This window comes from Eriocheir sinensis, chromosome 42, assembly GCF_024679095.1.
Source record: "Eriocheir sinensis breed Jianghai 21 chromosome 42, ASM2467909v1, whole genome shotgun sequence".
Classification (NCBI taxonomy): domain Eukaryota; kingdom Metazoa; phylum Arthropoda; class Malacostraca; order Decapoda; family Varunidae; genus Eriocheir; species Eriocheir sinensis.
The window spans coordinates 8,413,530-8,437,034 of NC_066550.1; the positions used below are offsets into that span (position 1 = coordinate 8,413,530).

The 23,505-nt window shown below is 39.9% G+C and overlaps 1 protein-coding gene and 3 long non-coding RNA genes across 4 annotated transcripts in view; 2 read left to right on the forward strand and 2 right to left on the reverse strand.

The window, feature by feature from the left end:
- The window catches only part of LOC127009902 (extended synaptotagmin-1-like), a 90,967-nt gene that overhangs the window by 39,468 nt on the left and 27,994 nt on the right, over positions 1-23,505 (forward strand). The window contains exons 8-11 of the mRNA XM_050883433.1: positions 292-380; positions 19,336-19,384; positions 20,090-20,179; positions 21,198-21,293. Of these exons, the coding sequence (XP_050739390.1) occupies positions 292-380; positions 19,336-19,384; positions 20,090-20,179; positions 21,198-21,293 (324 nt within the window). The remainder of the gene's footprint in view (positions 1-291; positions 381-19,335; positions 19,385-20,089; positions 20,180-21,197; positions 21,294-23,505) is intronic.
- Positions 387-1,378, forward strand: LOC127009906 (uncharacterized). The gene is made up of 2 exons (XR_007762529.1): positions 387-937; positions 1,079-1,378. It is a non-coding gene; the product is annotated as an uncharacterized LOC127009906 (long non-coding RNA).
- LOC127009905 (uncharacterized) lies at positions 6,302-8,578 on the reverse strand. Its single transcript, XR_007762528.1, has 4 exons — positions 8,322-8,578; positions 8,105-8,175; positions 7,942-8,035; positions 6,302-7,727 (listed from the first exon to the last, which is right to left on the reverse strand). It is a non-coding gene; the product is annotated as an uncharacterized LOC127009905 (long non-coding RNA).
- On the reverse strand, positions 9,637-18,568 carry LOC127009907 (uncharacterized). The gene is made up of 3 exons (XR_007762530.1): positions 18,420-18,568; positions 9,843-18,294; positions 9,637-9,702 (listed from the first exon to the last, which is right to left on the reverse strand). It is a non-coding gene; the product is annotated as an uncharacterized LOC127009907 (long non-coding RNA).

Genomic DNA, 23,505 nt, shown 5'->3' on the forward strand with positions numbered 1-23,505 from the left:
GTACGGTGATGTTTTATAAGGAGAGAACGGAAGCAATTTATGACACTTCTCCAGTAACTCCACCAATTCTACCTCCATGTAAGAAGGTCACTGTAGCAGCATGTCGGAAAGTGAGATGATGATTTCCAGTCCTTGTTAAGAGAGAAATGCATGTCCAGGAGTTTTATGTCCGTGAATTCTTTGCCGTCCATTTCCCTTCCACTCCTGCGAGCCATGTCCCAGAATGACTGTTTCCTTTCCATGTGTCCCCTGCTCTTGTCTGACCCACCCCACCCCCCGGCCCTCCCCCAGTACCTGGTCAATGACATCCGCGGCCAAGAGCTTGATATTAAGATCTTTGACGATGATGATGGACCCAACGAGGATGATCTTTTGGGGAGGTGAGAGTGTGTGTGTGTGAGTGTGTGTGTGTGGATGGGATAGTATATTTGTTTTGAAAGGAAGTATAGTAGAAGTAGTAGTAGTAGTTGTGTGAATGTTAATGAGAATGTGTGTGTGTGTGTGTATGACTTTTGTGCTTGCTTGGATAGGGTTGTGTGAATATATGTTGTTGTGTAGTTGTAGTTGATGACCGGAAGCATTGGTAGGCAAGCATGCAGGTGTATTTCTGTGTATGAATTAAAGCGGACTTGAAGTACATACAAGAATGGGAGACCGATTGAATGAGGTGTTTGACAATGAATGACGGAAAGTACGGTGAAAAACGGTGACCTAATAATGTGTTAGGGTGTCAGTCTTTACAATCCGATGAGCTGTAAGTGTGTGTGTGTGTGTATATCTATGTACTGAGAGAACCAGATAAACTTAGTCAAATCAACCCGCCTTAAAGAATCAAGTATGTTAGTGGGTATGTCTATTCCCTCTCCCCTCTACCCTATATATACACACACACATAAGCGGGGTTATTCATAGGTATGTAAACGCAGGAATAGACCAGGTAAACTTAGTCAAATCAACCCGCCTTAAAAAATCAAGTATGTTAGTGTGTATATGTGTGTTTCCTCTCCCCTCTACCCTATATATACACACACACATAAGCGGGGTTATTTATAGGTATGTAAACGCAGGAATAAACCAGGTAAACTTATTCAAATCAACCCGCCTTAAAGAATCAAGTATGTTAGTGTGTATATGTGTGTTTCCTCTCCCTTTCCCCCTACATATACACACATAAGCAATTTTATTTATAGGTATTTAAACGCAGGAATACAGGAAGTGTGTAGAGAAATGCCTTATTCAAATCTAGTATGTTAGTGTGAGAAAAACAAGAAAATTAAGTTAGAAAAAAAAAGAGAAAAATAAAAATAAAACAAGAAAACGATACAGGAAAATTAAGATAGGAAAAAAAAGAGAAAAATAAAAATAAAACTTAAGAAAACGATACAGGAAAATTAAGATAGGAAAAAAAAGAGAAAAATAAAAATAAAACTTAAGAAAACGATACAGGAAAATTAAGTTAGAAAAAAAAAGATAAAAATGAAAATAAAACAAGAAAACGATACAGGAAAATTAAGATAGGAAAAAAAAGAGAAAAATCAAAATAAAACTTCAGAAAACGATACAGGAAAATTAAGATGGAAAAAGAAGAGAAAAAGAAAACTCAGAAAAGCGACTCCCATAATAGAAAGACGAGTGATTTAAAACAGTGTGATAAAGAGTTGCCCGCCATTGCACTCGTTAAAACCACTAACACCAAATTGCATGTTCTCGGTGCATGGTAACTGCATTTAATTGTTTGTTTTGTTCTGCTTGTTTATACTAATCACACTTCACCTGCATGAGTTTTTTCCTCCTCCTCCTCCTCCATTTCCCCCTACCTCCACTTTCCTCCTCCTTTTTCCCTTTCTCCCCCTGCCTTCTTTCCTGTCCTCCTCTTCCCTTCCTACCTCCTCCTCCATTTCCTCCTACCTCCACTTTCCTCCTCCTTTTTCCCTTTCTCCCTCTGCCTTCTTTCCTGTCCTCCTCTTCCCTTCCTACATCCTCCTCCTCCTCCTCCTACCTCCTCCTTTACCTCTTTCTCCCCTGCCTTCTACTTTCCTATCCTCCTCTTCCCTTCCTACTTCCTCCTCCTCTTCTTCCTCCTTTCCTTTGCCCTCCTTTCCCTCCTTTCCTCCTATACCTACTCTTCCTTTCCTTATTCCTCCTCCTCTCCTCTCCTCCCTCCTGCTCTCCTTCCTCTTCTCCTCCTCCTCTTACTTTACAGCCTTCCTCCTCCTCTTACTTTACAGCCTTCCTCCTCTTCATTCCTCACACCTCCCTCCTTCCTTCCCTCCTTGTACCTCACAGCACCTCCTCTTCCCTCTTCCCACTCCTTCCCTCCCTCCTCCTCCTCCTCTTAGTGTTCCTCCAGGGTAAAGCGAGGATGGTCCGAGCACCCTCACGTTTTACTTCTCCGTTTCAGGGTTTTCCGTTGCAGGCTATTAACCGATCTCTTTCTTAATGCATACAGTGATAATTTGGACATTTCTCGGTGGTTTCAGCTGCCATGTTGCGTCTTGTTGAAGGGCTTTTTTTTATTTATATTCATCGCAAGTTTTCCATGCACTAGGAATCATAAAATGTGTAAAATGTTCCTGCTATTCTCTCGACATAGGGAAGCAATGGCAAGAAGGTATATAGAGAAGTCTGAAGGTACTGAGCATTGTTGAAAGATGATTGGGGGGAAAACTCTATTAGAATATTTGAACACTGTAAAGTTAAAAAGCGTTCCTGCTATTCTATTTTAACATAAGGAAGCAATGGCAAGAAGGTATATAGAGAAGTCTGAAGGTACTGAGCATTGTTGAAAGATGATTGGGGGGAAAACTGTATAAGAATCATTTGAACACTGTAAAGTTAAAGAACGTTGCTGCTATTCTATTTTAACATAAGGAGCAAGAAGGTAAATAGTCTTACTGAGCATTGTTGATGATTGGGGTATTAGAATATTTGAACACTGTAAAGTTGGGTATGGATGGCAAGAAGGTATTGTTGGCAGGTGATTAGGGAGGTTACGAGTTCAATCCACACTCATCGTGGCTTCTCGTAACTCTGGTTGGACTATATGTTATGGTCTTAGCTGCTTAGTTTTGGGTGAATTCTTTAACCTCCTTTAATATAGCTTTAGAAATGACCAGTTAAGTTAGGTTCAATAGGTGAGTTAGACAGCATTATGGGTAGAGAGGTGAGTACGTTTAGTAAGTCTTGGGTATATGGTGAAGAGATGGCTTTAGTGTAGGTGTGGGATTAAGAGGTTTAGAAGAGGATTGAGAGGTTTAGAAGAGGATTGAGAGGTTTAGAAGAGGATTGAGAGGTTTAGCAGAGGATTGAGAGGTTTAGCAGAGGATTGAGAGGTTTAGAAGAGGATTGAGAGGTTTAGAAGAGGATTAAGAGGTTTAGAAGAGGATTAAGAGGTTTAGAAGAGGATTAAGAGAGTTTAGAAGAGGATTAAGAGAGTTTAGAAGAGGATGAAGAGAGTTTAGAGGAGGATGAAGAGAGTTTAGAGGAGGATTAAGAGAGTTTAGAAGAGGATTAAGAGAGTTTAGAAGAGGATGAAGAGAGTTTAGAAGAGGATGAAGAGAGTTTAGAAGAGGATGAAGAGAGTTTAGCAGAGGATGAAGAGAGTTTAGCAGAGGATGAAGTTAGTTTAGGAGAGGATGAAGAGAGTTTAGCAGAGGATGAAGAGAGTTTAGCAGAGGATGAAGAGAGTTTAGCAGAGGATGAAGAGAGTTTAGCAGAGGATGAAGATAGTTTAGCAGAGGATGAAGAGAGTTTAGCAGAGGATGAAGAGAGTTTAGCAGAGGATGAAGAGAGTTTAGCAGAGGATGAAGAGAAGAGAGTTTAGCAGAGGATGAAGAGAGTTTAGCAGAGGATGAAGAGAGTTTAGCAGAGGATGAAGAGAGTTTAGCAGAGGATGAAGAGAGTTTAGCAGAGGATGAAGAGAGTTTAGCAGAGGATGAAGAGAGTTTAGCAGAGGATGAAGAGAGTTTAGCAGAGGATGAAGAGTTTAGCAGAGGATGAAGAGAGTTTAGCAGAGGATGAAGAGAGTTTAGCAGAGGATGAAGAGAGTTTAGCAGAGGATGAAGAGAGTTTAGCAGAGGATGAAGAGAGTGTAGCAGAGGATGAAGAGAGTGTAGCAGAGGATGAAGAGAGTGTAGCAGAGGATGAAGAGGATTAAGAGATTTAGAAGAGGATTAAGAGATTTAGAAGAGGATTAAGAGATTTAGAAGAGGATTAAGAGATTTAGAAGAGGATTAAGAGGAAATGTAAGAGGAAAGAGTATCAGTATTCCATAGTTCCCTTATGACCATGGCAGTTCTGGTATGCCATGATCACATATCCCCAATCAATCAATCTCCCCCTTGTGACCATGGTAGTGTCGGCACCATGATCCTATACCCCAAACAAACACTCAAGCAACCCCCCCCCTGATGCCCTTCGGTCTCCGCCAGGCCCTCGCCAATGTGATACGGAGGCAGCGCGTGACAATAGAGTGCTGGGATTATGACTATAGCCCCCTCAAGTCCTATGAGAACGATGACTTTCTGGGAAGGTACTGGTGGTGGTGGTGGTGGTGAGGGTGGTTTCTTTTTGTTCGTGTGTTTGGGGTTGTGGGGAGTGGGTTGTGTGTGTGTGTGATGGGTGGCATGGCTGTACTATTCTTACTATTATTATTATTATTATTGCAGTCGTCCCTCAAATAGTACGGTTTCCAATAGTACGGTTTCGGTTTTATACGGCTTGTCGTAGAAGATCTTTTAGGATTTTTATATTTCCTGCTTGTCGGGAAACTTAAAAATCCTAAAAAATCTTCAGAAAATCCATGTAAAACCAAAACCGAACTATTGGAAACCTTACTATTTGAGGGCCGACTATTATCATTATTATTTCATTGTTTGCCTCTGGATATTGACAAGTTTTACGCGAGCCCTGCATGGTTAAGAACAGATGAAAAAAAAGTGTTTCAAAGTTGCCCTGGGTGAGTGTTTTCCAGCGTTCACACACCAGCATGTTGGAATGAAATTTGCCACACTAATGTTTTGTGGAAGTGGAAAAAGAACACTCATTCCCTTGTCACACTGATCAGGCATGAACAAAATAAATACCCTTGTCTGAATATATATAAAAAAGTGGCTTAATCAGAGCATTGCTAAGTGAATGAAGGCTATACCTGGTCTGTTCATTGGCTGATAAAAGCAGACCCACTAAACTTGACTTAACCTGCAATACGTTTGTCAGCCATCAGAGGGCTAGAATTAGTGTGCAGTGGCAGGCTATACAGAATGAAGTTAGTTTTTTAATATTGAATTATCCTTTTAAATCCCACATCAGGCAAGTCTATTATAAAAGTAACTCCTTAGGTTACAATCCAACTTAAGACTTTTTCTGTATAGTATGACTGTTTAGCTTAAGTGGCTATTACACTGGGCAAATTTTCCGTGGATCTTCAGTCAAACCACGATTTCCCCCAGCGTGGTTCTCATTTGTTTCTTGTTATTGCTGCTGATGATGATGGTGAGTAATACCGTCGTCCTTCAGTGAAATCTACCGTAGCTTTGGAAGATCGTGGACACGTCAGAAAACCACGGAAATATAAGAACCACGCCAGCGGAAATCGTGTTTTGACTGAAAATCCACGGAAAATTTGCCCAGTGTAATAGCCCCTTAAGGTTTTGTGAAGTGAGTGAGTTGTCATTGTTAAGTCATTCCACAGGATACAAATGATACAGAATAACACCAGTATTTTTCATTTACGACAAAGAGCAAAGGAAGGAGAAACACAACTCACGGGTGCTGCAAACAGTGGAAAAAAACCTTCTGAAATGGGACAAAGTTTGGTTTGGAACTAAAACAAAATATTACTTACAGGAGGCAGCTGAGAAGGGTCAATAAAAGACACTGATTATAAGAATGGAGATTGTTATACTGCAGGAGCTCCAGAAGGGTCAATAAAAGACACTGAATGGAGATTGTTATACTGCAGGAGCTCCAGAAGGGTCAATAAAAGACACTGATTATAAGAATGGAGATTGTTATACTGCAGGAGCTCCAGAAGGGTCAATAAAAGACACTGATTATAAGAATGGAGATAGTTATACTGCAGAGCCAGAAGAAGGGTCAAAAAAGACAGATTATAAGAATGGAGATAATATACAGCAGGAGCTCAGAAGGGTCAATAAAAGACACTTGATTATAGAAATGGGAGATATACTGCCAGGGGTCAATAAAAGACACTGAATACAAGACAATGGATATAAGAATGGACAGGAGGTGAGAAGCAATAGGGCAGGAAGATAAAGAGGAATAGAAGAATGGTATCGTTATACTGCAGGAGCGTTATACTGCAGGAGCGTTATACTGCAGGAGCGTTATACTGCAGGAGCGTTATACTGCAGGAGCGTTATACTGCAGGAGCGTTATACTGCAGGAGCTCAAACAAAATTGGTCAATAGAACTCGAGGCCAAACGGTCACTTCTTTACTTGTCCTCGCGTGCCAGACTCCTCACACAGCACACTCGGGGTTTGCGACTAATTCAGAGTGACCAGCGTTGATTTTCTCTCCCTTGGTGTTGAGGCTTGGCTGGCGCGGCGGTGGGGGTGGACTTGACGGTGTGGTGTGCCGGTGTGGTGTTTAAGGCTTGGTATGCACACAACTGATTTGTTAACTTGTTCCTTGAGTGTCCACTGCTTCAGGTGCTTAAGAATGCCACATAAAACTACAGACTAAAGAGAACGATGATTGCTATGCCACACAAAACAGAAGACAAAACACACTATACAAGTTACTACATATAAAGCTACACCACACAGATTACATGATGTACCAAATCTATAATACATGCAACTCATACATGCATACCTTAGATACATACAGATACATGCACTGTTACTACATACTAACCAGAAAACAGTCACAAACACAACAGATGACATGACACTAAATTTTTTAACACACGAATGTGCTAAGTTACACATCCTAAATGGCACTTCTTATTCTGTACCACACGACACACACATTTCACACACACACCATGCACACAGACACATTGAAAGCCGTAACGTCACAATATACCAAATGGCTCGTATACATAAATCATACGACGCACACTCTGATGAAGAGCAAAAGCATCGGTGGAATCCAGACAAGTTCACAGAGGTGTTTGTGTGTGTTCCGAGAGCTTCCTGGTTTTTGGGCTTAACTCTTACCTTACCTTTTCTCGCATCGCTTCTGCCACAGCTGCCTCACTCACCACCCGTCGTCTTCATCTTTAATCCCGGGTCATGGCTCAGTTTCATAAGGCCAGCCGTCATCATCTCTTTTCATTCTTCTTTTTCTCGTCTCTGTATACATGTCATTTTCTATCATCTTGTCATATCTCGTGTTGGTTTCCCATTGCTTTGTCTTTCTCTGTTTCTTATAAATATTCTTTGTTGTCTGTATCTATGTCTTTTTTTCAGTCGTTAGCTCTAAGTCTTGTTCTATAGGTTAGTAATTTATGTAATGTGTTTTTGTTGGTCATCGTACACGTTTCGTACCTTGTATTTATCCCGCATAGCCTTCCTAAGTGTTCCCTGCCATCATCACCACCTCCATAGCCTTCTTAAGTGTTCCCTGCCATCATCACCACCTCCAAGTTTCGGTCACTCTTGTATCATTCATCACCTTTTCAGTTTCTCTTCCATCCTTAGCCATCACCACCTCCAAGTTTTCATCACTCTTGTATCCTTCATCACCACTTAAGTTTCTCTTCCATCCTTAGCCATCACCACCACCAAGTTTTCATCACTTGTATCCTTCATCACCACTTAAGTTTCTCTTCCATCCTTAGCCATCACCACCTCCAAGTTTTCATCACTTGTATCCTTCATCACCACTTAAGTTTCTCTTCCATCCTTAGCCATCACCACCTCCAAGTTTTCATCACTCTTGTATCCTTCATCACCACTTAAGTTTTTCTCACCTTCCATCCTTAGCCATCACCACCTCCAAGTTTTCATCACTCTTGTATCCTTCACCACCACTTAAGTTTCTCTTCCATCCTTAGCCATCACCACCTCCAAGTTTTCATCACTTGTATCCTTCATCACCACTTAAGTTTCTCTTCCATCCTTAGCCATCACCACCTCCAAGTTTTCATCACTCTTGTATCCTTCATCACCACTTAAGTTTCTCTTCCATCCTTAGCCATCACCACCTCCAAGTTTTCATCACTCCTGTATCCTTCATCACCACTTAAGTTTCTCTTCCATCCTTAGCCATCACCACCTCCAAGTTTTCATCACTCTTGTATCCTTCATCACCACTTAAGTTTCTCTCACCTCCATCCTTAGCCATCACCACCTCCAAGTTTTCATCACTCTTGTATCCTTCATCACCACTTAAGTTTCTCTTCCATCCTTAGCCATCACCACCTCCAAGTTTTCATCACTCTTGTATCCTTCATCACCACTTAAGTTTCTCTTCCATCCTTAGCCATCACCACCTCCAAGTTTTCATCACTCTTGTATCCTTCATCATCACTTAAGTTTCTCTCACCTTCCATACTTAGCCATCAACATCTCCCCAAGTTTTCATCATTCCACATCTCAGTCATCCACCTTCCATCAATTTCGTTTCTCTCACCTTCCATACTTAGCCATCAACATCTCCCCAAGTTTTCATCATTCCACATCTCAGTCATCCACCTTCCGTCACTCCCTCCTCACCACCACCACCATCAATTTCGTTTCTTTTCCCTCTCTCACACACAACCATGAATCACCCTTCACCTATCTTCATCACTGCGTCGTTTTCCATTTTCCATCAATCTTGCAGTCTCGTCTTTTTTTCCCTCTCCTGCTCATAACTATAATTACTCTTTCACCTTTAAGCACTCTACAGCTATTAACCATCACTTTTCACCCCACACTTCTCTTCATCACTGCGTCGTTTTCCATTTTCCATCAATCTTGCAGTCTCGTCTTTCTTTCCCTCTCCTGCTCATAACTATAATTACTCTCACCTGTGACCACTCTACACTTATTAATCATCACTTTTTCACACTCACTTCTCTCCATCACTGCGTCTTTTTTCATTCTCCGTCAATCTTGGTCTCTCTTTACCTTCTCTCACCCGTAACTATCATCAGCGTTCATTTAGTTTTTCCAGGTTGCTCTCCCATTCACGTCTCCCCCCTTCCTCTTCATTACCGCATCTTTTTCCATTCTCCATCAACCTTGCAGAGTCTCTTTACCTTATCTCACCCGTAACTATCATCAGCGTTCTTCATTCAGTTTTTCCAGTTTCCAGTTCGATCTTCCATTCAAGTCTCTCCCCTCTCCCATCCGTATGTTCTCCCTCACCTATCGCCTCTTTCACCCCCTCACCCATCACGTCGCCCCTCCCTGGCAGGCTGTGTGTGATGTGTTGCGCCGCCAGACTGTCTCCCTGGAGTGCTGGGACTGGGACGCTAACATTCCTGGCGCTAAGACTGACGATTTCTTGGGGAGGTAACGCTCTCTTGGGATGAACCTCGCATGTGTATCTTGCTATCTATCTCTCTATCTCTGTCTCCCTTGCTCGCTGTTATACTTTACTTCTTTCTTTACGTTCTTGATCTTTGGTTTCAGTTCGTCTTGCACTTTATACTTGAACTTCCTGTATCTGTTTTTATTCATGTCTTTAGTTAGTTCATCTTTTGTCTCGGTCTCACTTTGAACTTTGAACTTTATAATTTAACAACCTTTTTCTGGATCTTTATTTTTTCTACTTTCCTCTGCCTTTGACTTCCTCACTTATCATCTTTTCTGCTCATGATCTTTAGTGTTGTTAGTTAGTTCATCTTTTGTCTCGGTCTCACTTTGAACTTTATAATTTAACGACCTTTTTCTGTATCTTTATTTTTTCTACTACTTTCTTTGACTTACTCGCTTATCGTTTTTTCTGTTCTTGATTTTTTGTCCGTTTGTCTGTGATGTATATTTCTTGTTCCTCTATTTTCTTACGCTCACATTCCATCTTGCTCCTCCGTTTCTTGTTGCTCTCAGATTGTCAAAATTGTCACTGTTTTAAGGTCATGGTGTCCTGTTTTCCTATTCTTTGTTTTCTTTGCACTTTTGTACCATTTCTTTTTTTTCTTTACTCTTTCGTCTCTTCCCGTATTGTCTTATTCCTCCTTCCGTTGCTCTTAGTCTCATTGAATCTTTCCCTCAATGTCAGGCTTCCATTAGCTTACATTGTCATTCTTTTCCCTCGCTGAGTCATCCTTCCATCCCTGTTTTTTTGCTGTTCCATGTTTCTCCATTCCTGTACTTCATTTTAATATCTATAGTCTTCCAAATATGCCGAGGCCGGTCTGGCATTTGCTTCCGTGGGTCCTTTCCTCCCCTCTGCTCTGCCACACAGTCCCAACACCTGTCTCTTCCTCTCATATGTAAGCTATAGGTGACATGTGAGAGGAAAAAATAGGTGTTTGGACTGTGTGGCAGAGCAGAGGAGAGAAATGGACCTACGGGAGCCAATGTCAAAACGGACTCGACAATTTGGCTTCACTGTAACTGTCTGGTGCTTTCTCAACCTCTATTTGTTCCTCCTCTCAGCCATGTGTGTTATCTTCATTCTTATGTCTTTTCTTTTCATTACTATTTCCTTTCTGTTTTTCATCCTTTGCTCCCTTTGTTAAACACCTCAACCTCTTTAACACTTTTTTGGGTTTGTAAGTTTTCGCATGTCCTTATTCCACTGTTCGTTTATCCTTGAGTTTAGGGACGTTTTCGGCAAGTTTGGTGAAGGACGAGGAAGGAAATATTAGCGTAGTCAGGTGAGGTTATTCCCGACTAGTTTCGCTTCCGCTTCTTCAGAGTTCCTTGAAGAAGCGAAAGAGAATCTAGTCTGGAACAAACTCACCTTGCTACCCCTGTGTTTCCTTCCTTCTCCTTTTCCCATCCTTGAATTGTTTGATATGAAAAAGCAATGTAATCTCCCCTTGGAATTATGAACATTGGTCTGAATATTGGCACATAAAGTCTTTGAATAAATTTGAACAAGACCAGTAAATTTGATGAAAACGAGTAAATATTTGCAAGACTGAGTGAATTTCAGCAAGACTAATAATTTGAACGAACTTTGTGAATTGGGAAGTTTTTATTGAATTTTTTAAGGCGGATTTCAGTTTGGAAATTTCTGTTTTGGATAGTTTTTCTAGTTTTTTTGAGCTGGAGTGTTGGCATGGCTTCTAAGGGAGAGTTGTTTTATCGAGTTTATGCCTGCTTTGTTTGTTCTGAGCATGTTTTATACTCTCCCGGCATGTAAGAATAAAATATTTCCTAAGTGAAGTAGATTAGATACTATGAATACTATTTTGAACCATATGAAAAGTATATATAGGCTATGGACATGTTATATTTATAGGTATTTGTCTTTTAATATCTATGCAAGTTTAGGATGTTTTCTCAGTAATTGCAGAAAATCAACTTCAACATTTTATTATACTTCACAAATTCTTCACGAGTTCTTTGAATGGGTTTCCTCGCATCATATATTCTACACTTTTTCAATTTTTTCAAGTTTTTTTTCCTGTGTATAAACTTGTCAAACTTGTGTTGTCCTTGCACTTTTCATCTTGTGAGTATTGATTTTCTTAATTTTGATAACTTGCATTTCCTCACGTCATTCACTCTGTACTTGTTCTTTTTTTTCTGGATCTAAAACTGTATTCTCATGTCACTTATTTTGGGTGTGTTAACCCGTCCGCTGTGATTGGCACGGATTTGGCCTTCACTGGTAGCCTAGTAACATGATTTTATACTCCCATGTCTTTGCCTCTGTGGTGGATAGTGGAGTGTTTCCCATGTGGTTTGGTATGCTGGATTTCCCCTCCCAAGATGCAGGACTATATTTTTCTTCATTGAATTGTAGCAACCACTTTTTGTTCCATTCCTGTAGCTTGGTGATGTCTTCTGGTAGGAAACCCACAGTCAAGGGGTTAAGTGTCACATGTTTACAGATTGTACCTTTCCTCTTGTCCATATTGCTTGTTTTAATCCTGATAACTTCCTGGTCACTCACTCCTGCACCAGCCTCATCAGCCTTGCAATACATCTCATCACATAACCTAATTTAACCCGGTAGCAGCGTGGATCATGTTTCTTAAAGGCCCCTCTAAATGAGAAAAATGAGAAAAAATCATCACCCACGTAAACCATTTTATTATACGTATATATAAACGCATTTGTGATCAGTTTATTCATCATCTATTTTGGGGGGTTTATATCATGGCTGGTACACGGTAAAGCCACAAATTTGGCCCGTCGTTGCTACCAGGTTAAATCTTTTGTAAAACCACCTTATTGCAGAATCCTTGTATTGGGTAATCACTTATTTGGCTTTTTGTGTACGTATTTGGAACATTTTCTCCACTGGTACAAAGACTTTAAGTAGTATTTCAACTTTTCTGATACTTGAAAACTTGTAACTTTTCTGATAGTACTTGGAAACTTTTTATTGTTTTTCTTCTAATACTTCAAAACTTTTATATCAGTTTTATTGCCACTTGAAAATTTGTATGGTAACTTTTCTGATACTAACATTTGCTTACTTTGAGATGGGTTGAGCCGGTCCAGGGATGAAGAATGAGGTGGTTTTGCACATACAGTCATCCCCCAAATAGTACGGTTTTGGTTTTATACGGCTTGTCATGGAAGATCTTTTAGGATTTTTAAATTTCCTGCTCGTTGGGAAATTTAAAAACCCTAAAAAATCATCTTAGAAAATCCACATAAAACCAAAACCGAACTATTGGAAACCGTACTATTTGAGGGATGACAGTTCTGTACAAACGCTTTCATACGGTCCTGCCACCACCTCACCAATGTCTTTCCTGTGCTGACCTAATGCCACCTTCACGATAACCTTGCAACAGCTCCATGGATGTGACTTTGGGATGACAGCTTGATGTGCAAAATACCCCACAAAATTATTTCTTATCTATTTTTCATCTAGTACTTGATTTTTTTTACTTTCCTCTGAGATTGCACTGCGTTTTTTGTTAGGTTTGATTTTTATGATTCTGCAATATCTGGCGACATGGAAGGTTATCACTGGTTATGCATTCACCCCGTCTGTGCTGAGGGATGTTTTGATACTAACTTGCACATTTTTACTTTTTTTTTATATAGCACAGTACCACTCGGCCGCTTGTTTGATTGTGCCGACATTTTGGGTGCGTCCACATTCTGCACATTTGAGTATCGGCTGCACGATATTGCCAAAACCACACACGTCATTGTTATTATTGATTATGCTTCCGGTACCTCTCTTCCCACGCTATCATTTTTTCCACTTGTATTTTTAAGCTGAATGTTTGTTTGGCAGGAGCAGAGTTGATTATACTAAGCGTGACATTGATATCTTGCATCTCTCATTAGTCACGTAGTTGCGGCCAAAACTTGTTACATGGTTGTGGCCGAAATGTGTCTTGTGGTTAAATAGCAAAATAATGGTATATAGTTAAGTGGTCAATTTTTATCTTATGGTTAAGTGGACAAAATTTACTACTTGCATATATTACTGAAGATTTGGTTAAGTGGACAAAATTTACTTCTTGCGTATATTACTGAAGATTTGGTTAAGTGGCCAAAATTTACTTTTTACGTATATTACTGAAGATTTGGTTAAGTGGACAAAATTTACTTCCTACATATATTACTGAAGATTTGGTTAAGTGGACAAAATTTACTTCTTGCGTATATTACTGAAGATTTGGTTAAGTGGACAAAATTTACTTGTTACGTATATTACTGAAGATTTGGTTAAGTGGACAAAATTTACTTCTTGTGTATATTACTGAAGATTTGGTTAAGTGGACAAAATTTACTTCTTGTGTATATTACTGAAGATTTGGTTAAGTGGCCAAAATTTACTTCTTGCATATATTACTGAAGATTTGGTTAAGTGGACAAAATTTACTTGTTGCGTATATTACTGAAGATTTGGTTAAGTGGACAAAATTTACTTCTTGCGTATATTACTGAAGATTTGGTTAAGTGGACAAAATTTACTTCTTGCATATATTACTGAAGATTTGGTTTAGTGGCCAAAATTTACTTCTTGCTTATATTACTGAAGATTTGGTTAAGTGGCCAAAATTTACTTGTTACGTATATTACTGAAGATTTGGTTACTGAAGGTTCGCTACGCTTCATCTGTGTGACGGAGGGCTTTCAAACCTGCTGTGTAGAGGGCAGCACTGTACTAGCCTTCACCAACCTCAGTGGCGCCATCTACATTGAGGCAGTTTGAGAAGTTTCCCATTGTGATTAAGCTTTTAGTCCATGATAAAGGTGCAGCCGTGAGAGGAATGGATGGAAAATTAAAAGAAGTCCGTATGGAAACACTATTGTAACTATCATTCTTTAGAGGAATGGATGGGAACCTGGCTATATAATTTGAATACAGAAATTGATCCTATAATTGAGCCAGACCTAATTTATTTCAATCTTCTATTTTCTACTTTATCCTTAATTATCCTCATCTTTGGTGTGTCGGGTTATAGACTAATTGTAGCACATATCTGTATTCTTCTGGATCTCCCTCCCACCGCTGCGCCTTTACCAGTGTCAAGTTCCCTGTACAGTGTTGATGATTATAACCAGCAGCAGAAGGCTTGTTGTGATTGCCATGTTTGTAGTGGGCTTTAGGCATCAATGTGTATGTTGATTATGTTGCTATTGTATGTGCATGTGTGTAGAGCTAATGTTGTTGCCCACAGCATCCTGTCATCCTAACATAAGATAACATTTTTATACATTTTTCAGGTACACAAACACAGCATGCCATGACTTATGATATACAAAACTAACTCACTCTTCCTTGTACTTAATATCCACAGAACACCACACACCCATGATCTACAAACCCTGCTAGTACAGAACTATAACCATTTTACATTTTCAAGGCATGCAAACACAGCCTTCCTTTGTTGGATATACAGTGTCGCCGTCAAGTCAAACGATCAAACAAAACAGCATTTTTACTGAAAACGAATTACAGCCCCACTGCCAGACAGGCACCACCGCCCGGGAATAACTCGTGTACACCACTCTTCAGACCTAAATACTCAGAATGCACATTGTTGGAAGTAGGAAGATGGAGGAATTTGACGATTTGTTCCTAAAGGATGACTACAGATCACCTGTGCTTAATCCTGTGTATATGCCCCTCATCCAGCGTCACAGACAAATTCTCGGTGGCAGGAGTTGTGTTTACGTTCACATATACGAGTTCTGAGCCAACTCTAATTTTCTCCTTGTTTTAGCTTGATGTCAACTATAATATTCCAAAATTATATATTTCCTCGCCCGCACAGGATTATGTTAAGAGATGATGCAAGAAACGCACCAACATACGAAAAAAACAGCTCTGCTCCGGGATTAAAGTCAAAGCCACGAATTAGTCGGACAACGCTGCCTAGCGGTCAAAAAGATGCAAAATATTATGAAGGCAGCATCTTCCCGTCTTTCCCTTGCCTTATGGCATTTTCAGGTTGTTTTTAATGTGAAATGACAAGAAAATAAATATTTCTTTATACAACACCAACTTTCTGGGTCTCAAAGAGCATTATATCCTGTATTTTAGTCTTCAAAACATTCCTACGGGAAATCGACTGCAGTGTGGTGGTGTGTGGTCCTACTCGCTGGTTGGCCGATGAAAAATGTCTGCTCGCGTTTGCTGGCGAGAGCTCTTCGGGCAAACATATCCCGGAGCCCGTCTGACACCGTTCCATCTGTCTGCCTTCGTTTGACTTGTCGGTGACTACTGAAAACCTCTAATGCTCACACAGCCTCACACACCCTTGAAAATATACAAACCCAACTGTTACTAATGTTAAAGTTTCTCCTCTAATCTTGTCTTTTAGAGTTGTTCCATAAGCCAGACACCTACGCGTACCTTACCACACAACATATTCCCTAGCACATCAAACACCAGCACATCTCCCTTCCCTCCCTGACACCAACGTTGCCAGATTGTCGTACTCGGCCTCCTATATTTGCTGATTTTCGACCCAAAAACTGCCTCCTCGACCCCAATAACTGCCTTCATATATAGTTATTGTTAAAATGGTTAATTATTGGTGTTTTTTGGCAATAGCTACGGCTCAGAAAACGGTAAATACGAGGCTCTGAGTACGATAATCTGGCAACGGTGACTGACACAAACCAGCACCTTTCCCACCCTTCCCATCCCTCCCTTCCCACCCCCTGTTCCTCCCTGCATGCACCCCCCACCCCGCCACACCCTGCCAGCATGCCCCAGTGAGCACCAGCACCCTCCTGTGTCTTGTTGCAGCTTCCCATTGGCATCTACACAATCTTTGGGGGCATGGCCATTAAGCTTGAGGCATTTAACCATGACAGAATTAAGCAGGACGAATTGTTGCTCAGGTAAATGATTGATTTTCTCGCCAGGTAAATTGTCTCTCCACCTGACATACTTAAGACCTGATCACTCCTAGGAAGGGTGATGCCAGGAGGGGTCAGGAGCTAATACAGTTTTTTCAGGGTAACGCTTAACCAGGTTGAATTAGGGATCACACGGACAGGACTCGACACCACAAAGAATAGGTTATAAAAAGGTACATTTTGTTGCCGAACACCTGACCTGACTAGACTGATCCTATCACTATTATTATCACTATTATTAAACAGTGTAGAGGCAGACACAAAAGAATACAAATACTATAAGTTTGCCTTTAACCCCAACACACCAATGACGAGGATAATTAAGGATAAAGTAGAAGATAGAAGACTGAAATAAATAAGATATCATTTAGTTATATGATTGGTTAAAAAAAAATTCTTTCTTGAGACAAACCCCAGATCAAAACAAAGACAATACAGTGCCATATAATATTTTTCTAAATGTTCTAGTATGCAAACACAGTCTCCCTTTATACACAATCTCTGCTTCAAATGTACAGGCCTTTTTAGGTAACTCCCGATTTACGCGAGTATTGTGTCCTTGAAGAGGTCGTGTAAATCAAAAACAATGTAAATCAAACAAGGGATAAGTTTGTACCTTTATTGCCTACTGCATCACTCTGACTCCTCTCCCTCTCGTGGTTTCTCCTCTTGCTGCCCTTCCCCTTGTGGTAGCACAGCAGCGAGGGTGTTGTTGTTTAGTAGTGTGGCAGCGTGGGTACTGTATTGTTGTTCAAGTGGTGCGCGGGAAGAACTAAGCCCAGCTGTGTGGCCGTGGCGCCGTGTGAGTCCAGTTGCGTGAGACTTCTGGTGGCCACTCCATAAAATATCGCGTATAAGTGAAAAAACCTGTAAATTAAACATTTATTTGGATTTTGGACCCCGCATTATTTAAAAAACGCGTAAACCAAACTCGCGTAAATCAAGAGTTACCTGTACCCTTGAAGACTTCCTCACAAACATGCACAAGTAGAACAGAGCCGAGGGTTTCCTTAGACCAACACAAGATCTGACCGGAGACACAACCTCACTCTTTCCTGCCTCTGATATAAGTTAGTATTAAGCCTTCCTTCCTTCCTGTCATTATCCCTGGTGACGTTCATTATTTTTGAGGTGATTTTAAAGCATAATCCAATCCTCTTGATCATACTGCATCCTTTTTTTATTTCATTCACTTTTTTGATATGAAATTGCTGAATGATTTTTGTGTTTTTGATTATTTTCTTTTATCTATTGTTCAGATGTTTTGATTTAGCAGCTCAGATTTATTTTATATGTATGGTAACTATGAATGATTTGACCGAGTGTGAGTGAATGTGTGTGTGTGTGTGTGTGTGATGTATATATATGTTTCTTATCGTACTTAGTAAGAAACACCGTAATCATCCCTTGCTATATAAACACTTGACCACAGGAACTTAACACATCCCACCCCATGCTACACTTGCCACACACTCACTTAAATCAACACTTGTAATTAGTAAAAAGTTCACACCGATGATATGTACAATCTAATTATTCCCTTAGTATTTATGAGACAAATGTTGGGTGTTAGAAAGTTTAAAATGTCCTGTAACCATTTATTAGATTTTGATCCTTGCCATAACCTAAATTTCCTTTCTAAATGTGAAAATGAGCATTGAGTTCCCTTAGTATTTATGAGACAAATGTTGGGTGTTAGAAAGTTTAAAATGTCCTGTAACCATTTATTAGATTTTGATCATTGCCGTAACCTAAATTTCCTTTCTAAATGTGAAAATGAGCATTGAATTCCCTTAGTATTTATGAGACAAATGTTGGGTGTTAGAAAGTTTAAAATGTCCTGTAACCATTTATTAGATTTTGATCATTGCCGTAACCTAAATTTCCTTTCTAAATGTCAACATGAGCATTGAATTCCCTTAGTATTTATGAGACAAATGTTGGGTGTTAGAAGTTTAAAATGTCCGGAAACTGTTCACTAAATTTTGATCATTGTCGTAACCTAAATTTCCTTTCTAAATGTGAAAATGAGCATTGAATTCCCTTAGTATTTATGAGACAAATGTTGGGTGTTAGAAAGTTTAAAATGTCCGGAAACTGTTCACTAACTTTTGATCATTGCCGTAACCTAAATTTCCTTTCTAAATGTCAACATGAGCATTGAATTCCCTTAGTATTTATGAGACAAATGTTGGATGTTGGAAAGTTTAGAATGACAGTATTGATTTAGGTTTGAATATTAATGGAATGATGGATTGTAGTATAGTATTTTGAGGATGAATTTGTTAGCAGTGATGGTAATAATAATAATAATAATAATAATAATAATAATAATAATAATAAAAATAATGATAATATTGGCATGATCCCTCGAGTGGAAGATCGAGAGAATGTACTCTTATTAATTGCACCCAAATTAAGTTTCTGATTTCATTTTGTTTAGTCTGTTATTTATTTTTCGGTTGTCATTTGATTTGGTTAATTTTCCGAGTGTTTCAACTTGATTCATTTTGGTTGAGTGTTCGGTTTTCCTAAGTTTGTGTCGCCATTCACCTCATGTTTTACCTCATTCAGTCTCTTCATCGTCCCATTCAGCCAGGAGAGGAATTTTTGAATCTCGCTTTACATTTTCTGCAATTTTTTTAACTTCATATTAGTGTTGCTCAAAGGAAAGGAATGTCTTGATAAAACTTACGGTAGGTTTTAAAGTAAGAAAAATGAATATGCTGTTTCTATGTAATATTTTAGGGCTCGGTAAAAATCATTGTTAATATTCAAAGCAGGTACAGAAAGGATAGAAGTAGGTTAGGTTAAGCTAAAACACACACACACACACACACACACACACACACACACACACACACACACACACACACTTCCGCACACACATGCTAATCTTCATTCCTCCCGTCTCCCAGAGCAAACTTGGACGTACATGACATCTGGCAGAGCGGCGAAGTTGACATGGTGAGTGTGTGCGTACGTGTGTGTATCTTTGAACCTGTCTGTGTGTGTGTGTGCGTGTGTATCTTTGAGCGTATGTGTGTGTGTGTGTGTGTGTGTGTGTGTGTGTGGATTGTGTTCTTATCTATTTGTGTTTACAGAATTGGATCAGGCATGTAATGGACTGATTTTTTATTATTCTCTTGGGTGTGTGAGGGTGTGTTTGTGTGTGTGTGTTTTTACCTAGTTGTATTTACTTAGTTGTAGTTTTACAGGGCCTGGACTTAAGCTCGTCTGGTCCCGTCTCTGTATCTATATTTGTCCAACTTTTCCTTAAAGTTTTGCACACTCTTCGCCGATACTACATCCTCACTTAGTCTGTTCCAAACCTCTATATTTCTTTACAGGAAGCTATATTTTTTTTATCTCAAGCATCTTCCTTTTCTCAATTTTTTATTGTGTCCTCGTGTGTTGCTGGTGTTTCTTACTTAGTAGTGTGTGTGTGTGTGTGTGCGAGGAAAAATAGCCGTTATCTTAAATACAATACATAGTTGATAATTTTAGTTAAGTAGATAATTTTAATAAGTAGATAAAGTATTACAAAATTTAATGGAGGGTGAATAGTTGATAGCATATTTTCATGTCTGCCTATATTTTCTCTAGTTATCAGTATTTAATCTGTTTCAAAGACATAAAAAAATATTCTTCATCCATGTGCCTCCCTTGCAGTGGGTGCCTCTGTCTGATGCCAAGTCTGGACGGATTCACGTGAGGGCGGCGTGGCTGGAACTGAGCCAGATGGCCGACTCCCTGGAGCCTGTGAGTGGGGGGCAGGGAGGGGGTGATGAGTGGGGGGCAGGGAGGGGGTGATGAGTGGGGGGCAGGGAGGGGGTGATGAGTGGGGGGCAGGGAGGGGGTGATGAGTGGGGGGCAGGGAGGGGATGATGAGTTGGGGGCAGAGAGGAGATGATGGGTTGGGGGCAGAGAGGTGGTGATGGATTGAGAGTCTGAAAAGAGAATAGGTAGAAGGTTAAAAGGAACACATGATCTCCTTAACCCGGTAGCCGCAGGGATTATGTTTCTTAAAGGTCCCTCTAAGCGAGAAAAATGAGAAAAAAATCATCACACACTCAAACCATTTCATACTATATATCAACGCATTTGTGATCAGTTTATGCATCATCTATTTTGGGGGTTTATATCATGGCAAAAATTTGTCCTGTCGCTGGTACACGGTAAAGCCACAAATTTGGCCCGTCGCTGCTACTGGGTTAAGGTAGCACTCATTCCTACTGCATTGTGTTCCTCTTTTCTATACCTTGAAGCACACTTAAAATTGATCTAGCGCTCATTCCTACTGCATTGTGTTCCTCTTTTCTATACCTTGAAGCACACTTAAAATTGATCTGTTTGGGAGAATAAATCACTTTTTCCAACATTTTGCCTGGAATTTGAACCGGGGCCCCTAAGACAGAAGGCTGACAGTCTAGTATAGAGCCAAGAATCTTTAGTGTTTATCTACTTATGGAGTCATTACAACTGTACATCAATGGTGCCAGATTGTCGTACTCAGAGCATCTATTTTACCGGCTACTGACACTTAACTATCACCATAAGACATCAGAAATTAACGACTAATGATAAATATAAATAAATCTAGGTGTTGTGGCCCAGGAGACATTTTTTGGGGTGTAAATGGGCAAAAATAAGAGGCGACCATCTGGCAAGGTTCCTGTACATAGCTTCTCCAAGTGTGATATTTTTACCCCTGAACAGTAAGAGAAATTTGTAAAAAAAAGGAAAGACTACCTACTACTATTAAACCTTTTATTCGCAGCAACTGGAGGAGATCCGTGCCCTGCAGACGACCACCAAGAACCCCCTACACAGCGCGGTGCTCCTCGTCTGGGTCGACTCCGCACGGAAACTCAACGTAAGGATGGCCTATACTCTTTCCTTGTCCTTGGTTATCTTATTTTGCTTCATTATCTTCTTTCATTCATCGTTACAATCTTTTAGTTTTATGTTCGGTTTCTTTGTTCGGTATCTTTCGGTCTCCTGTATCGTTTATCAGTCATGTGTTTTCTTATTCCTTTTTATTCTTATGTCCTCTCATTGTTCATCTCAGTCTTGTATTTTAATTCTTTTTTAGTCTATATTGTCCTTGTTATTATGTACTTTTATTGTTCATATATTTCAACCTTCTGTTCATTTTTATTTTTCATCTTTTAGTCTTCCATTCATCATTTCATTTTGTCAGCCATATTTTCCCAGGCATCCTTTTTTCATAGAATTGTCTTGAATGTTTTGCCTCGTAAGAAGAAGCCAATACTCATAATATCTACTGTATATATTTTTTCTTTCCAGGAATTCCAAGTGTCAGTATTTGCCTGTATCTTTTCCTAGTGTAGTTATTATCTTTTCCTCGTGTAGTTATTATCTGCTTGAATATGAAGCTTGACCACCTTAGTAATGTCTTGGCTTCTGTCACATCACACTGGCTTTATTTTCTTCATTAAACTATTCCACTGTTTTGAAACCCCGGCTGTAAGCAGTTCACTCGTAACAGTCAGTGTGTTAGAGCTACAGTGTTTTGAAATGCTATACAAGCACTGTTTATTATTCAGAGGTTTCATTAACATTTTGCTAAAGGCAGTTTAGGTAGAGTAAATGAGATAAATGGTCTTCTATTCAGAGTAGATGCCAAAAGACTTGCCATAATCTGTTGCATCTGAAATAACTAACTTTTTTTTACCAGTGGTGTATATAAAAGCTGAGCACTTTATTCTGGTTCCCTTCCTCGTGATACCGAGTTAATTCCCTTTGTGCCAAAAATGCCTGAATTATGTCATGGGAACACTTCAATATTAAAATTGGAAGACAAGTTTTCAATACGTCAGGAAGTGTTTGTGTTCCTCTCCCCTGCATTACAATTCTCATCCACCTTCGCTCACCCAGGCACCAGCATCCTTTCCAGGTCCTTTATATATACCACTGTGAAGGTCAGACACACACACACATACACCCACACACACACACATACACCCACACACACACACACACACACACACACATTTTACTGAAGGGGAAATGGATAAAATATCTTAGATTTAAATTTTGACTAAAATCCACCCGGACGGGGATTGATGTGTTGCAGGATAATGTTGGGTGGATTGTGTGTTTGTACTTTGATCCAGAGGAAGCCTTTGATAAGGAAGTTTGAGCTTGTAGGACAACTGAGGGGGAGCCTTCTGGAGTTGATGAGAGACTTCTGGAGAGACTGACAGACAGATGACAGTAATAAAGGGCAATGTCAAGGTGAAATTCCACACATCTTATTGCCAGCACCCATTATGCCTCATTATGTTCCTGCTTGAAAGACATCAAGAAAGACTTCACCCAGTCAATGTATTCAGCAATGGAGCAGCCTGGAGGAAAAAGTCGTCCAATCCAAAAACGTGTGAGCTAAGATTAAAGCTAAATTTTACTGATTAAGACTTGGAGAGTGGACTGTATGTTCCTGTGATAGGTAAATATACATAGATACGTGTGCATATGCTTGTACGCACACACATACACTTAGGAGGAGACCTAATACAAATATATAGGCTATTGAGTAAAATGGAAGAAGTAGATAACGAGAAATTGCTACTAAGAGAAGAACCTTCCAGCAGGAATACTAGAGGACATAGTAAAAAGTTGAGGAAGGGAAGATGCTCAAGAGACATAAAGAAATATAGCTTCCCACAAAGAAATATAGAGGTTTGGAACAGATTAAGTGAAGAAATAGTATCAGCGAAGAGTGTGCAAAGTTTCAAGGAAAAGTTGGATAATTATAGATACGGAGACGGGACCACACGAGCGTAAGCCCAGGCCCTGTAAAATTACAACTAGGTAAATACAACTAGGTAAATACAACTAGGTAAATACAACTAGGTAAATACAACTAGGTAAATACAACTAGGTAAATACACACACACCCCACAGACAGCCAGCCAGACAGACAAATACCGCACCTGTATGACCTTGTGTTCCTCCGCCTCACTCACCTCTCCCTCTTTTCTCTCGTTTGTGTTTGGCGTCACCGGGCAGCCCTCGCACAAGGTAAACACTCAGGACCCTCAGGCCAGCGGCAAGGAGACGAT